Below are 12,769 nucleotides of genomic sequence, written 5' to 3'. Positions count from 1 at the left end.
CTTCCCAAGCGGCGCACTAGCGCAGTGCGCCACCGGGCCGGCCCCGGGATCCGAACTCTTGGCCTTGGTGTTATCAGCACCGCACTCTCCCAAAGTGAGCCACAGGCCGTACCTTCAACTTAAAATTTTAAAAGATACTCTTTTTTTTTTTTCCTTTTTGTCTTTTTTACTGACTGGTGACGGGATCGCAACCCTCGGTGTCGCGCCCGTACCGGGGACCGGCAATGGGATCGCAACCCTCAGTGTCGTGCCCGCACCACGCTCAGCCAGCGAGCAGGAACCGGTCTCCACATGGGATCCGAACCCTCGGCAGGAGCGCCGCCATGCTCCCAAGTGGCACACTCTCCAGTGCGCCACTGGGCCGGCCCAAAATTTTAAAAGATACTCTTAAAAGGCAAAATGTCCTGGGAATGCTGAGGTGGCAATAAATCAGTGAGCAGTATGCACATGGATATATAATTTTAAGCCACAGTATTCAGCTCAAGAGCTCAGAGGTGGTCTATCTTGGTACAAAGCTCTATACTGACTTTTCTCATTTTGGTTCTGTTCTTGCTACTCTCAGCCTTTCTGTTTTGACTATAAGATAAACACAGGTTCTACCCTAACTTTTTTACCCCTCTGCTGGTATTCTCTCAATTATCTCCATCACTATTTTTATTACAGGGAACACAAGGAGAAGCAAGACTCTCACTCTAAGGAAGCTTAACTGCCAAGAGAGCGCCAGAGAGAGGCTTTCTGGAAGAAGCAACATTTGAGGTGGATGGAGTTTCAATGGGAGATGCCTTTCCAAAAGGTACCATACAGGAAGGCATGAGGCCCATGTTCAGGAAGCAGCCCAGAGTTCACCTCAACTGGGGTGGTGAAGATAACACTGAGAAGACAGGTCAGAGCCAGAGAGGGTTGAACATGACTCAAAAGGAAAGGAGCAAGCAGATGTGGAGACCCACTAAGGTTTCCTGAGGGAGGCTGTGGAGGTACTGAAGCAGGATGGTGAGGGATGGGGAGATTAATTAGGATTTAACAGGGAATGAGGTAAGGCATAAGCAAAGGAGTATACAGGAAAGCAATATAGGAGGTTAAACCTAGGTAGAATCAAGAGTGTTTAACAACTCATTTGATGTAAAGACAGGGGAAAGGGAGTGAACTGACAAAAGATGCTTTGAGTCGGAGGAATTAGAAAGAGATAGAGATGGGCTGAGCCCGTGGCTCACTCGGGAGAGTGCGGCACTGGGAGCGCGGCAGCACTCCCACCGCGGGTTCAGATCCTACATAGAGATGACCGATGACCGGTGCGCTCACAGCGCTCACTGGCTGAGCGCAGTGCGGCCGGTCTCAAAAAGGACAAAAAAAAAAAAAAAAAGAAAGAAAGAAAGAGATAGAGATGAAGAAACATGAGGCAGAGAGAGAGGAGCTGGCCCAAGGAATATAACAATGACGGACAGAATATTGAATCTGTCAGGTGGGGGCACAGAAGAGAAAGCTGCATAGATGTGTATAAAACCTGCAGGTGGAAGATAAGTCTCGAATTCGTAACAGACATGGACTAAAAATACTGATTTGGGAAGTCATATGAGTATAGGTGAATGAAATTAGTGATGGAGATAGTTGAGAAAATACCAAGAGACGGGGAAAAAAGTTAGGGTAGAACCTGGGTTTATTTTATAGTCAAAACAGAGAGGCTGAGAATAGCAAGAACAGGACCAAAATGGGAAAACTCAGCTGCCAAGAGAAAAGAAGTTTTACTGAGAGGTTGAACACCAAGAAGCAAAAGCAGTGGATTTTGACTAGAGGCAGCAGGAAATGGGAAGGAAAAAGGCTTGGAAAAAGCCCCATAGATAATTCTGGAACTAGAGCAAAAGTGATTTAAATAGTGAACAAGTGGGAGGAGGTGGAGATAGGAGAGTGCAGATTATTCCTTCAAGTTTGACAGTGAAAAGGAGTGGGTAATAGGGTTAATAAGTAGATTTAAGATAAGGAAGACCAAGTAAATTTGTAGACAGCAGGAAAATGCCAATTAAGGAGATGAATCATACCAAGTGAAAGAGGGATGTAAGTTTTGTTAAGAAGGGTTACTTTTTTTTTTTTCAAGGAAAGGGTACCAAAGGAAAAAAAAAAGGGTTCCAAGAAAGAGAGGCATTTAGGTTGGAAGGGATAGAAGTTGTAAAGAACTCATCTTGCTGGCCTTGATTTTCACAAAAAAACAGGGATAAAGTCATCTATTAATAATCAGGTCAAGAAGTTGAATAGTTGGGAAGATTGGAAATAATTTCAAACAACTGCAACATCTCTTACTTATAAATAGTACTCTATGAACATTAATTTGAATACAACAGGAAAAAACATCTACTTGTCATAAGCCATCTTTTGTCTGGAACTACACAGTAATCAATAGCTGCCACCTCCTGTCTTCAGCAACATGAAATGCCCTGCCTAATCAGAAGTGCAACTTACAACAAAGGGCTCTCAAGCCCATCTCCTATCAGGGCTCTAATAAATGAAAGCAGGAGGAAATAAACCAAGTGATTAAAATATTATCCAAGGAAAAAGGTGTTTAACATTCAACCAAAACTTAAAAAACTGGATGAAAAAAATGAGGAAGTTGGGGTGACAGAATCAACTTGTTTCACAATATAGAATAAGAAGACAAGTTTCTTGACTTTTTTCTTGTTTAAAAGTAACAAAGCATAATTTTTTTATGTCTTTTGCATCTACATTAAGATCTTCAAATGGGGGCTGGCTGGTTAGCTCAGTTGGTGAGAGTGCAGTGTTGTAACGCCAAGGTCATAGATTCAGATCTCCTTACCGGCCAGCCACCAAAAAAGAGAGAGAGAGAAAAAAAAAAGATCTTCAAATGGAACATTTTTATGTAGGAACCTGAGGGCCAACTATATTGGAAGGTCTCATAAACCAAATGGTCATTTCATTAAGGGATAGCTGAGATTTGGATTCCTAAATGCTAAATGTAAGTTTCACTACATAGGTTTTCACTGAATATCTTTAATCCACATGTTTCCTAATTATATTTTAACTGAGATTTTGGCTTATTTCTGAAGCCCTATCCCTGCTTCCACAACCTCAGTTAATCAAGAGTTGACTATTTAAGGGTTATGAAGAGAAAACTAAGAGGAATGCCAGACAGCAATAAGGAACTAGCTTCAGTTCACTGATAAAATCTCTCCATTCTTCTATTCTCTGGGTAATCTCAGGTTAAAAGAATTTCCGCAACACTTGAGTCTTACCTTTTGCTATGTCCAGGAAAGTATCTGATGTATTTGTTGTCATGCAAGGACAGGTAACGAATAGTATCTGTAAAAAGATAAAGAAAGTATGATGACATTGTACTTTTTTTTTTAAGACTAGTTAAGAGAAGCAGTGGGAGTGGAAAAGGAACAAAGAAATCTGTAACCGGTTGTGATCTAAGAGTTGTAAACACCACTGCACCAGACCAGCCGATATTGTACTATTTTAAAAGGAGTTTACTTTGCCTTTTCCTTTTGAAAAGACAAGGTCAAAGAACCCATTATTTTCCATAACCCAAGCAAGGTATAAATAAGTAATGATAATTCTTCTCCACAGCTGAAGAATGGGCACGTAGATTTCATATAACTCAAAAGCAGAGTTCTTAAGATGAGAACATATAGAGCAATATTTAAAATCATTGTTTTACTACCAGTCTTTGGCTTCTTCATAGTTACAATGCAACTTGCCCTACAAATGTATCCTGGCCAAAAAGAGAAAAAAAAAAGAAAATCAATAGTTTTAGGCATTGGGCTAGTGCCCACAGAAAGGCAAACCTTAAAGAAAAACCATTTGGCTGCTGAGGAAACAAGCTCAAGGAGGTGGGCAGCCAAGCTTAGCTGAAGATCAGACTGTACCCTGGCAGCAAATTTTTGTCCAAGGTTCTTCAGCAGTGTGTTGACCCAATCCTGACCCATGTGAATGTTCAACTGGATACACAACTTACATTAAGATTAAACAGAATGGAAAGAGAATTAATGTCAAGATATGGGAGAAAAAGATCTTAAGACATTTAAAAATCAAACTCGTGAAATATACCAACAAGTCATAGCAGTGAGATTTTGACAATATCAAAGAAATCAATAATCATACAGATCTGTGCTTGGGGAAAATAAAACAAATACTCAAAAGCCAAATGATTCCACTAAAAAAGTAAACAAACAAAAAAGATGGTAGTGGTAGGGGAATGAAGTGCCATAAAGAATAGAATTGGAAAGTAGAAAAGTACTGTGCCCCTAAAAAGACAGGGAATAAGGAAAAATTGTTGTTGAAAAACAGTTAATAGGAAATGGTGCCTAAATGTAGAAAAAAAAGCACAGAAAGAACATCCTGGACACAAACAGAGCACAGAAATAAAGAGGTTGAAAGCACCAAGTCATCCCAATGGTTCACAAGGGTACTTTCTAACAAGAGGGCATTTAACCTAGGAGGGGAAAATGAGCACTCTTTGTATGCTCCATAACTGAACTCTACATGGTTTTCCTCAAAAACATTTTCAAACTTCTCAAATGACAACTATAAAGTATTCCTGGTTGTTCTAGTGCTAAGAACTACTCACCTGCCCTAAGAAGAAAAAGACTTCCTCCCCATTACCTGGTTTCCCAGAGATGAGCAGGGCGTCGCCATCCTCTCCGCCCCACTCAGTAGCTGGCGCGCTGTTCCTGGCAAGGCAGTGGCCTGTACAGTTATCTCCTGTACCGGGTGGTATCATAGACCCTCAAACTGTACAAACTACTACCTCAGCCTGGAATCAGGCAAAAAGAAACGAAGCGTTGGAGGAGCTCTTCAGGATGCACTTGAGACAGGAAAGGCAACATCCTTACAGCAGAGGACTGGCAGCAAAGCTGCAAGTGCTACACATTTGCCTCATCTTGTACCACATTTGGAGAATTCTCATTTAATCACCCAGAAAAACAGCCCAACAGAAGAAATATACCAGTCATTCAGATGATCACATTAACATGTTTCCTCGGGATCCTAATGTTTTTTATTCTTGTCCAAAAGCATTAACTGCACTGCTAACATGGAAAACCACTTCTGAAATAGAAGCATGAAAAGTAGAAATGATATACTTTTACTATAACTTAAGTACAGGCAGAAAAGTCTTAAAAAAAAGACTTCTGCTGATCTGCTCTGATAGGCACAGCCAAAATAGCAATCTAAGCAATCCTTGTTGAATGACATTAGAAAAATCTTGCTGCAAAAAGTGAAACAATCAATAAACCAGTGAGATAAGCTTTAAAAAAAAAAAAAAGAAACAAAGAAAAAGAAAAGGAAAGAAAAAATCCTAATGTGAAAATGTTATAGCTCAATTACCCAGATGATTTGTCAACTCAGAAGGACTTATCCCAGGGGAAATGCAGGCAAAAACAGAGACCATTTTACAGAAAGAAATTCACATGTTTAATTTCTAAAACTAACCCTTCACTCTTCAAAGATGTTAAGTTTTATTTAAAAGTAAACAGGGGCTGGCCAGTTAGCTCAGTTGGCTAGTGTGCAACCTTATAATACCAAGGTCACAGGTTTGGATCCCCATACCAACCACCTACCGAAAAATAATAAAAGTAAAAAAAGGGGATCAAATTCAAATTTTAAAAAAGTCCCTGGAATTAAACATGACTAAGGTCAGTACAGTGTTCTTTATGGCACAGACCAGAAAAGGCTGGGCCTACACCAAAAACTCCTACCTCCCTTAAATTATTATGGCTCAAGCATTTTGGGAAACTTCCCTCAAATCTATATATTTTGAATGGTAAGATCCTGTTGTTTACCACTTGCTGTGTGTCAAGTATTCTTTTATTTGTTCTAAAGTATTCTTTCAAGTTTCAAGAAGTACAAAGCATAAATACAATTATTTGCTTACTTTTTCCGTTCCCCACTCTAAACTGGAGATTTTTCATACTCAGTTCCAAGTCCCTCCAAAGTGCTAGTGGATTGCTTCCAGCATTCCTTTAGTCATAACAATGTAATTAGCATTACTGACAGCACAGGAAAACATTTAAACTAATTATAATCAAAGCAGAAGTCACAAAGATTCCTGTGAACTATTTAACAAAAGCAACCATGACCTTAACTTCCTAAAAAGAAGGCTTGCTTACCATCTATTTTGTTAGAGCTGTAAACAACTGTGTTTGCCGCATGAGTGTATCTGATGAGGTCCACGCCATATTTCTTACTGTACAGGGTTCTCTTTGGTCTGATGAGAAACAGAAAGAAAACCATCAAAATCCTCCATCACCAAAATGTTGGATTTCTATATAAAGAGAAGCACTTGAATGATGTGGCAAAGGTGAGGATTCTTGGTAAGTTTTAACACTGGAAAGAAACAAAATTTCTTTCAAGAAGGAGGAAACAACAATCAACCAAACTCAACAGCCATCTAAAGAAGCCTTTCACTTCTGAATACCTGGTGCCAAGGTTAGGTAGGAAGCAGAAGTAAATCTGGAAATTCAATTCAGTTTTTAATACATTGTTCAAAAGTAAACTTTGAGAAAAAGAAAAGCATATCTATTTAAGAAGGAAGAAAGGCACACAAAATAACAAGTCATAGCTTACAATAAAGAGGGATATGAAAACACATCAAACTCAAGAGGCCAGAATTTTCTTCTTAAGCCATTCACTTAGAAAAGCTCTTTCTTCAAGGCAGTGATTTATCAAAACTGAAACCAGATGCAAAACTGCTTGTCTTTCCTAATATAACCTGCTCTTGCTGAAGATTTCCATCCTCCCTATCCTACAGGTCCAAAGCATGGCTTAGCCTTTCAGAAAGCAAGCCTAACTTTCCTTAGCAAAACTAGTTAATGGTTCTTTTGTTTTTACTTTAATGTAAAAATCACACATTTCTAAGCTAGAGGTTACCAATTCATTTGGTGAAGAACCTTAAACGTCTTCCTCTACAGAACCTTGAAGAGAAAGCTAAAACTGATCTCAGCAAATCCTTTATAACCCAAAACTTTGTTACATATAGCTTACATTAGGCAAAAAAATTTTTACCCCCAAATATCTATGTAAAACTAGATTCAAATGCCAAGACAATTCCCCAATATGAACCAAGTCAGAAAACAAGAAAGCCTCTAATGTCTATATTTAGGTCTTAAGGAGGATTTCATAAATCCTGTACCAATGTTTACCAAAAGTCCCAATTTATGAAAATGAAAGTTCACCCTCTCAATGTAAAATCCTCTTGGAATCTGGATGCTAACCAATCAGATAACGCAGGTAGCCTTGAGAAGTCATTTCACTCTCAATTTTTTTTCAATGTCAATGAAGCTTCCCTATGTAAAATCTATTTCCAAAAAAGACTTCTCAATACAAATGCACTGGATTTTCCACATTATTATCTTTACCAGAGTAACATCTCACCCCTGAAAAGATCAACAAAGGCTACCCTGTCCAGTCCACTGTACGGGGTTGTGCTGTGGGGTTATTGCGTGACCACCAATGACTAATTGTGCCTGAGTGTATGTGTGCTTGCTCTCTAACGATAGTTGATTTTGCTTCTACAAATGGAAAAAGTGTACCCAAGTATTTCAGCCTGTCTATCATAGTAAAGACAGAACTTGAACAGCCAATGTTAAAGGGTGTGATGTATGAACAACTTTTGGTGCCATTTAAACAAGACCTATTGGGCCAGCCCAGTGGTGCACTGGAGAGTGCGCCGCTTGGGAGCGCAGCGCCGCCAAGGGTTCGGATCCTATGTGGAGACCGGTTCCCACTCACTGGTTGAGTGCGGTGCGGGCGCAACACCGAGGGTTGCGATCCCATTGCCGGTCCCCAGTACGGGCGCGACACTGAGGGTTGCGATCCCGTTACCAGTCAGTAAAAAAGACAAAAAAAGTAAAAAAAATAAATAAATAAACAAGACCTATTTGTCTCGAATTTGTCAAAAACACTAACCTGAGATTTGAGGGTTGCGATCCCATTGCCGGTCCCCAGTACGGGCGCGACACTGAGGGTTGCGATCCCGTTACCAGTCAGTAAAAAAGACAAAAAAAGTAAAAAAAATAAATAAATAAACAAGACCTATTTGTCTCGAATTTGTCAAAAACACTAACCTGAGATTTGTGCCTAATAACAGAAATGTATTACCTCATTTCATTTCTTAGTTTGAAAGCAAGATCCTAATATAACGCATCCACTTCAGGGGTTTTTACAAAGTCCATGCACGATATTTTTCCAAATATTTTGGTAAGCTTCTTTCTTCAAACTATGATTCTGGTGATCATGTATGAACAAAGAAAATAACATTAAAGCCTTCTCTTTGAGTAATTTGCACTTATCACAAACAATACCCTTTATATTCTTCCAAGCTGACTACCACTCAATGGATAAGTCCATTATAAAGAAAACTTAAATGAACTCTAAAACTGGAAAATACTAAGCATAAAATAAATCATGTTTTAGCCAGTTTCAAGCTCCCAAATTCTTTTTTTTTTTTTAGGTATTAAAATTTGGTTTTGACATTTGCAAATATATAAAAGTTAGGGTGAAAAATGCTTGTTTTAAAACATGTCGGGCTGGCCCGGTGGGGCACTGAAGAGTGCGCCGCTTGGGAGCGTGGCAGCGCTCCCGCCGAGGGTTCAGATCCGATGTGGAGACCGGTTCCCGTTCACTGGCTGAGCAGGGTGCGGGCGCAACACCGAGGGTTGCGATCCCGTTACCAGTCAGTAAAAAAAAAAAAAAAGACAAAAATAAAATAAAATAAAACATGTAATAAATTAATTGGTGTAAAAATCCATACCTTAAAAAAAAAAATGGGGTTTTTTGGCAGCTGGCCAGTACAGGGATCCAAGATCCTGTGACCTTGGTGTTATAAGGCTGCATCTTGATGTTACAAGGCTGTGTTCTAACCAAGTGAGCTAACTGGCCAGCCCCATACCTTAAAAAATGTTAATGATGCAATATTGTGCTCATGAAACAAAAATCTTATAATTCCAGAGCCTCTCATTCGCACATTTCAGTGTCAAACTCTCAAATTCTAACATCAGTACCATCTAGTAAAAATACTATGCGTCCAAGGAAACACTACTTTTCTTCCAATGTTTGTCTGACGTACTCTAGCAGCAAAATTTTCTTTCACATTATCACTTAGAATAATGGTGGCTACTGAGGCTGTCTAATATCCAGAGAAGTGATTTAATCAATGCCACATATCTGGTCACAAGGCCACACTAGAACCCAGGTCTCCTAACTACCAGGCCACACCCTCACCACAGATCACAATGAATCAAGGTCACAACTGATCACAGGAAATTCAAAAGAGCATGCCCTATAGTATCAATATTAAATTTTCTTTTTTTTTTTTAAAGATGACCGGTAAGGGGATCTTAACCCTTTACTTGGTGTTGTCAGCACCTTGCTCACCCAGTGACCAAACCAGCCATCCCTATATGGGATCCAAACCCGTGGTCTTGGCGTTATCAGCACCACACTCTCCCGAGTGAGCCACGGGCCGGCGCGATATTAAATTTTCTAATTTGGATAACTGTGCCTGGTTACGTAAGAAAAGGTCTTTGTGCTTAAGAAACCCATGTTGAAGTGTTTAGGGATAAAGGGGCTTGACACCTCCAACTTACTCTCTAAAGGTTCAGGGGTAAAAAATGCATACATAGAAAGAAATATTTACCTACAGAGTGATAAGGCAAATGCAGCAAAATGTAACCAGTTATTGGATCATATGGGAGTTATTTGAAACACTATTGTAACTTTCTGTAAGTCTGTAATTATGTAATAATGCTAGGGAGTAAATAAATTGCATTATTACATAAAATTGGCATTTTACTTTTAAATAGAGGACTTCATGTCACTGTCATCCTTCCCAACCAGACGAAATTATGCCACATTTAGAGACAAACTAAAGAAATGCTATGACAACTTTCATTTCCTTTGAAAGAGAATATGCATCTCTAACCTCAGGTTCTGGGGACAGGTTCTAATCTGTGCACAAGCACTAAACATTTCAAGCAAGCTAGCTTCAAACTACTTCTAGCTTCAGGACTCCATAATCCCAATCCCCACCCTTAAATGTTACTCCCTCCTCCAAATTGATTCAGGTGGCTAGACCTGGACAAAAACCCATCCACTAAATGAATAACATTTACTCAAATAACTAAGTATCCGTCCAGCTAACAATTCCCTCTCCCCCAGGATCACCTCTGCTGGCCACTCTTCCACATACTACAGGCAAATACAGAGCCAGTTACATAATACTTTCTCATAACCCCAATGGGAGAAAATTGGAGATACCATAATATCTAAGATCAAAACAGCATTTCCTTAGATAATCAAATTCACAAATGAAGAGACAAATTCCAAAACAAAGACTATGAGTTACTTAAAAAAAAAAAAAAAAAAAAAAAAAAAAAAAAAAAAGCAAAAGAAACACATGGAAAAGGTAGAGAAAAATCCAAGATTTCAAAAATAAGATCTGGGGGCCGACCCAGTGGCTCACTTGGGAGAGTGCGGTGCTGTTAACACCAAGGCCTCGGGGGTTCGGATCCCATATAGGGATGGCCGGTTGGCTCACTGGCTGGGCGTGGTGCTGACAACACCAAGTCAAGGGTTAAGATCCCCTTACCGGTCATCTTTAAAAAAAAAAAAAAAAAAAGATCTGGAACTAAGTAACAAAATGAAGTCTGACAAAACCAGTAGCCACCAAATTAAACCAAACATTAGCAAACGTGCTTGGGGAAGGTGGCTGAGGGTAAATCAAATTTAGCCTAAACCAGGGCCGGCCCATGGCTCACTTGGGAGAGTGTGGTACTGATAACACCAACGCCATGGGTTCAGATCCCTATATAGGAAAAAACAAAAACAAAAACAAATTTAGCCTAAACCAGTTTCTGTTCCAAAGGAGCTCACTACTTAGCAAGGACTTGAAGCAAGTCCACAGGGGTGAGATGAGACTGACAAGGCTCCCAGGGAGAAAAGTAAAGTGCTGTGCTTATAAAATAATGCAAAGAGATGCAGGTTTGTGTGTGGTGGGTCTACAGATAACTTGGGGCAACATAAAAGATCACAGTCAGACTCGGAATTTCGATAATTCCAAGTAGATCATAAAGTGTAATTTAAAAAAAAACCCCAAAACTATAAGAGATCCCAATACGGGCCAGCCGCCCTCCACCACCCTCCCACTCCCCCAAAAGTATAAGTAGAAGCACGAAATTGTTCTACGATGCTTTCTTTGTTCTAACAGGAGCAAACATTCAGGTCAGGATGAGACGGCCAAGTTCGTTTGTGTCTGGCAAAAAGGAAAAGTTTTAGATGTTGTTAAAAAGTTCACTACAAAGGTAGGCACCGAGTCTGAGGGACTAAGAGAAAGGCTTGGAACAGAAAAGAAAAGGGGGGCTCGAAGAGGCATAACAAATAAATCCTGACAGCTAAGAACTGCAACCCACGCGGCCTGACGGTAGAAAGGCCGCGCGGGAAGCTGAGGGGCAGGAGATGGGCGGAGTGCCAGGGCTGAATCGAGGTCACCGCGGAGAGGGCAGGAAGACGGAGCTGACGCTGTTGCAGGAGGCAGGAGAGCAGACCCTGCAGTTCTGCATCGAGGCCAGAGCCGACCGGCACCTCTGACTGCCTGAGGAGTGGAAAAAGCTACCCGGGGCCCCTGGTGGGCGGACAGGGCGTTTAAAGGTCAAGGTCAAAGTGAGGGCTGGCAAGCGATGCAGAAGCGGTCTGAGGAGACCGAAGACGTACCAAATAATATTACTATTATCATTATGACTACTACTATTATTTTTTAAAAAGGCCTTCTGGACGGCTGCGGGGTGGAGATGGCCCCGGCTGAAGCGGGTGCAAAATTGCCTGGGGGCCGCAGTCGGGACGAAGGGCGGGCCGCGGAGCCAGTGCTGGGCCACCGGAGGGAGGAACTCAGCCCCGGGCCCAGAGCCACCGCCGCACTCACTTGCCCTCCTGGCAGTCATAGAGCACGATGGAGTCGTCGTCGCTGCTCGAGATGACCGTCTCGCCGTTGGGGCTGAAATCGAAGCAGTTAATTTTGTCCGAGTTCTCGCGGAACACCTTGGCGACGCGGAAGCTCCGCAACACGCTGTCGGTCAGCTTCATGGCGGCGGCTGCTGAAGGCAGCGGCGGAGCAGGGCCGGGGCGGGGCCCGGCGGCGGGCGAGCAGGCGGGCTGCCGAGGGGCCAATCCGGGCGGGGCGGGAGCCGCGTCGGTGGCGAACGGGAGGGCGGCCGCCAGTCAGGTCGCCTCTTCCTCTCCCTCCTGCTCGGGCAACGCTCTTCTGCCTGGACTGTGGGGCCTGCCGACCGTTTCCTCCTTACAGTCGCCTCAGGGCCAACCGGCAAGGCGCCGGCTCATTGTGTCCGCCATCTTGGGGCGACAGCAGAAACCGAGGGCGAGGAGCCTCAGCCGCGGCGAACGCCGGGAAAGGGGGCGGGGCGGGAACCGTACCGCCAGCCGGGGAGGCGGGGTGGTGACATCAGCGCGGCAGCTGAAGAGTGTTGTGGCAGAGTGGCCTAAGGCCCCAGTTCCTTGGTGCGCTGCTGGGAGGGACGGTACGAGACGCCCACGACCTTGCCCACAGGGCCCACGGGAGCCCGGTAGCCGAGGGCATTTGTGCGGGATCGCAATCCCAGAGGGACTCGGGTGCCCCCTGCAGGCGCCCCGACAGCAGGCCGCGTGGGAGCGGATACTGCGTGGTCCCGTACGCCCCTGGAGGCCTGCCCTGGGGGTGAATCAGGTGAATTCACCTGGCGCGGGCGGCTTGACCACGTCCGCTACAGAGCTC

At 42.6% G+C, this 12,769-nt stretch overlaps 1 protein-coding gene across 1 annotated transcript in view; it reads right to left on the bottom strand.

Moving 5' to 3' along the window:
* WDR82 (WD repeat domain 82) overlaps window positions 1-12,372 on the bottom strand; it is an 18,872-nt gene extending 6,500 nt beyond the window's left edge. Inside the window, exons 1-3 of the mRNA XM_008572564.1 lie at window positions 11,924-12,372; window positions 6,117-6,214; window positions 3,240-3,306 (exon numbers count right to left, since the gene is read on the bottom strand). Coding sequence (XP_008570786.1) covers window positions 3,240-3,306; window positions 6,117-6,214; window positions 11,924-12,084 — 326 coding nt within the window. The 5' untranslated portion in view covers window positions 12,085-12,372. The remainder of the gene's footprint in view (window positions 1-3,239; window positions 3,307-6,116; window positions 6,215-11,923) is intronic.
* Window positions 12,373-12,769: the final 397 nt, after the last annotated feature.

This window comes from Galeopterus variegatus, unplaced genomic scaffold (assembly GCF_000696425.1).
Source record: "Galeopterus variegatus unplaced genomic scaffold, G_variegatus-3.0.2 Scaffold806, whole genome shotgun sequence".
Taxonomy (NCBI): Eukaryota; Metazoa; Chordata; class Mammalia; order Dermoptera; family Cynocephalidae; genus Galeopterus; species Galeopterus variegatus.
The sequence above is the reverse complement of the archived record's forward strand: the minus strand, read 5'-3'. Positions and strand labels throughout refer to the sequence as shown.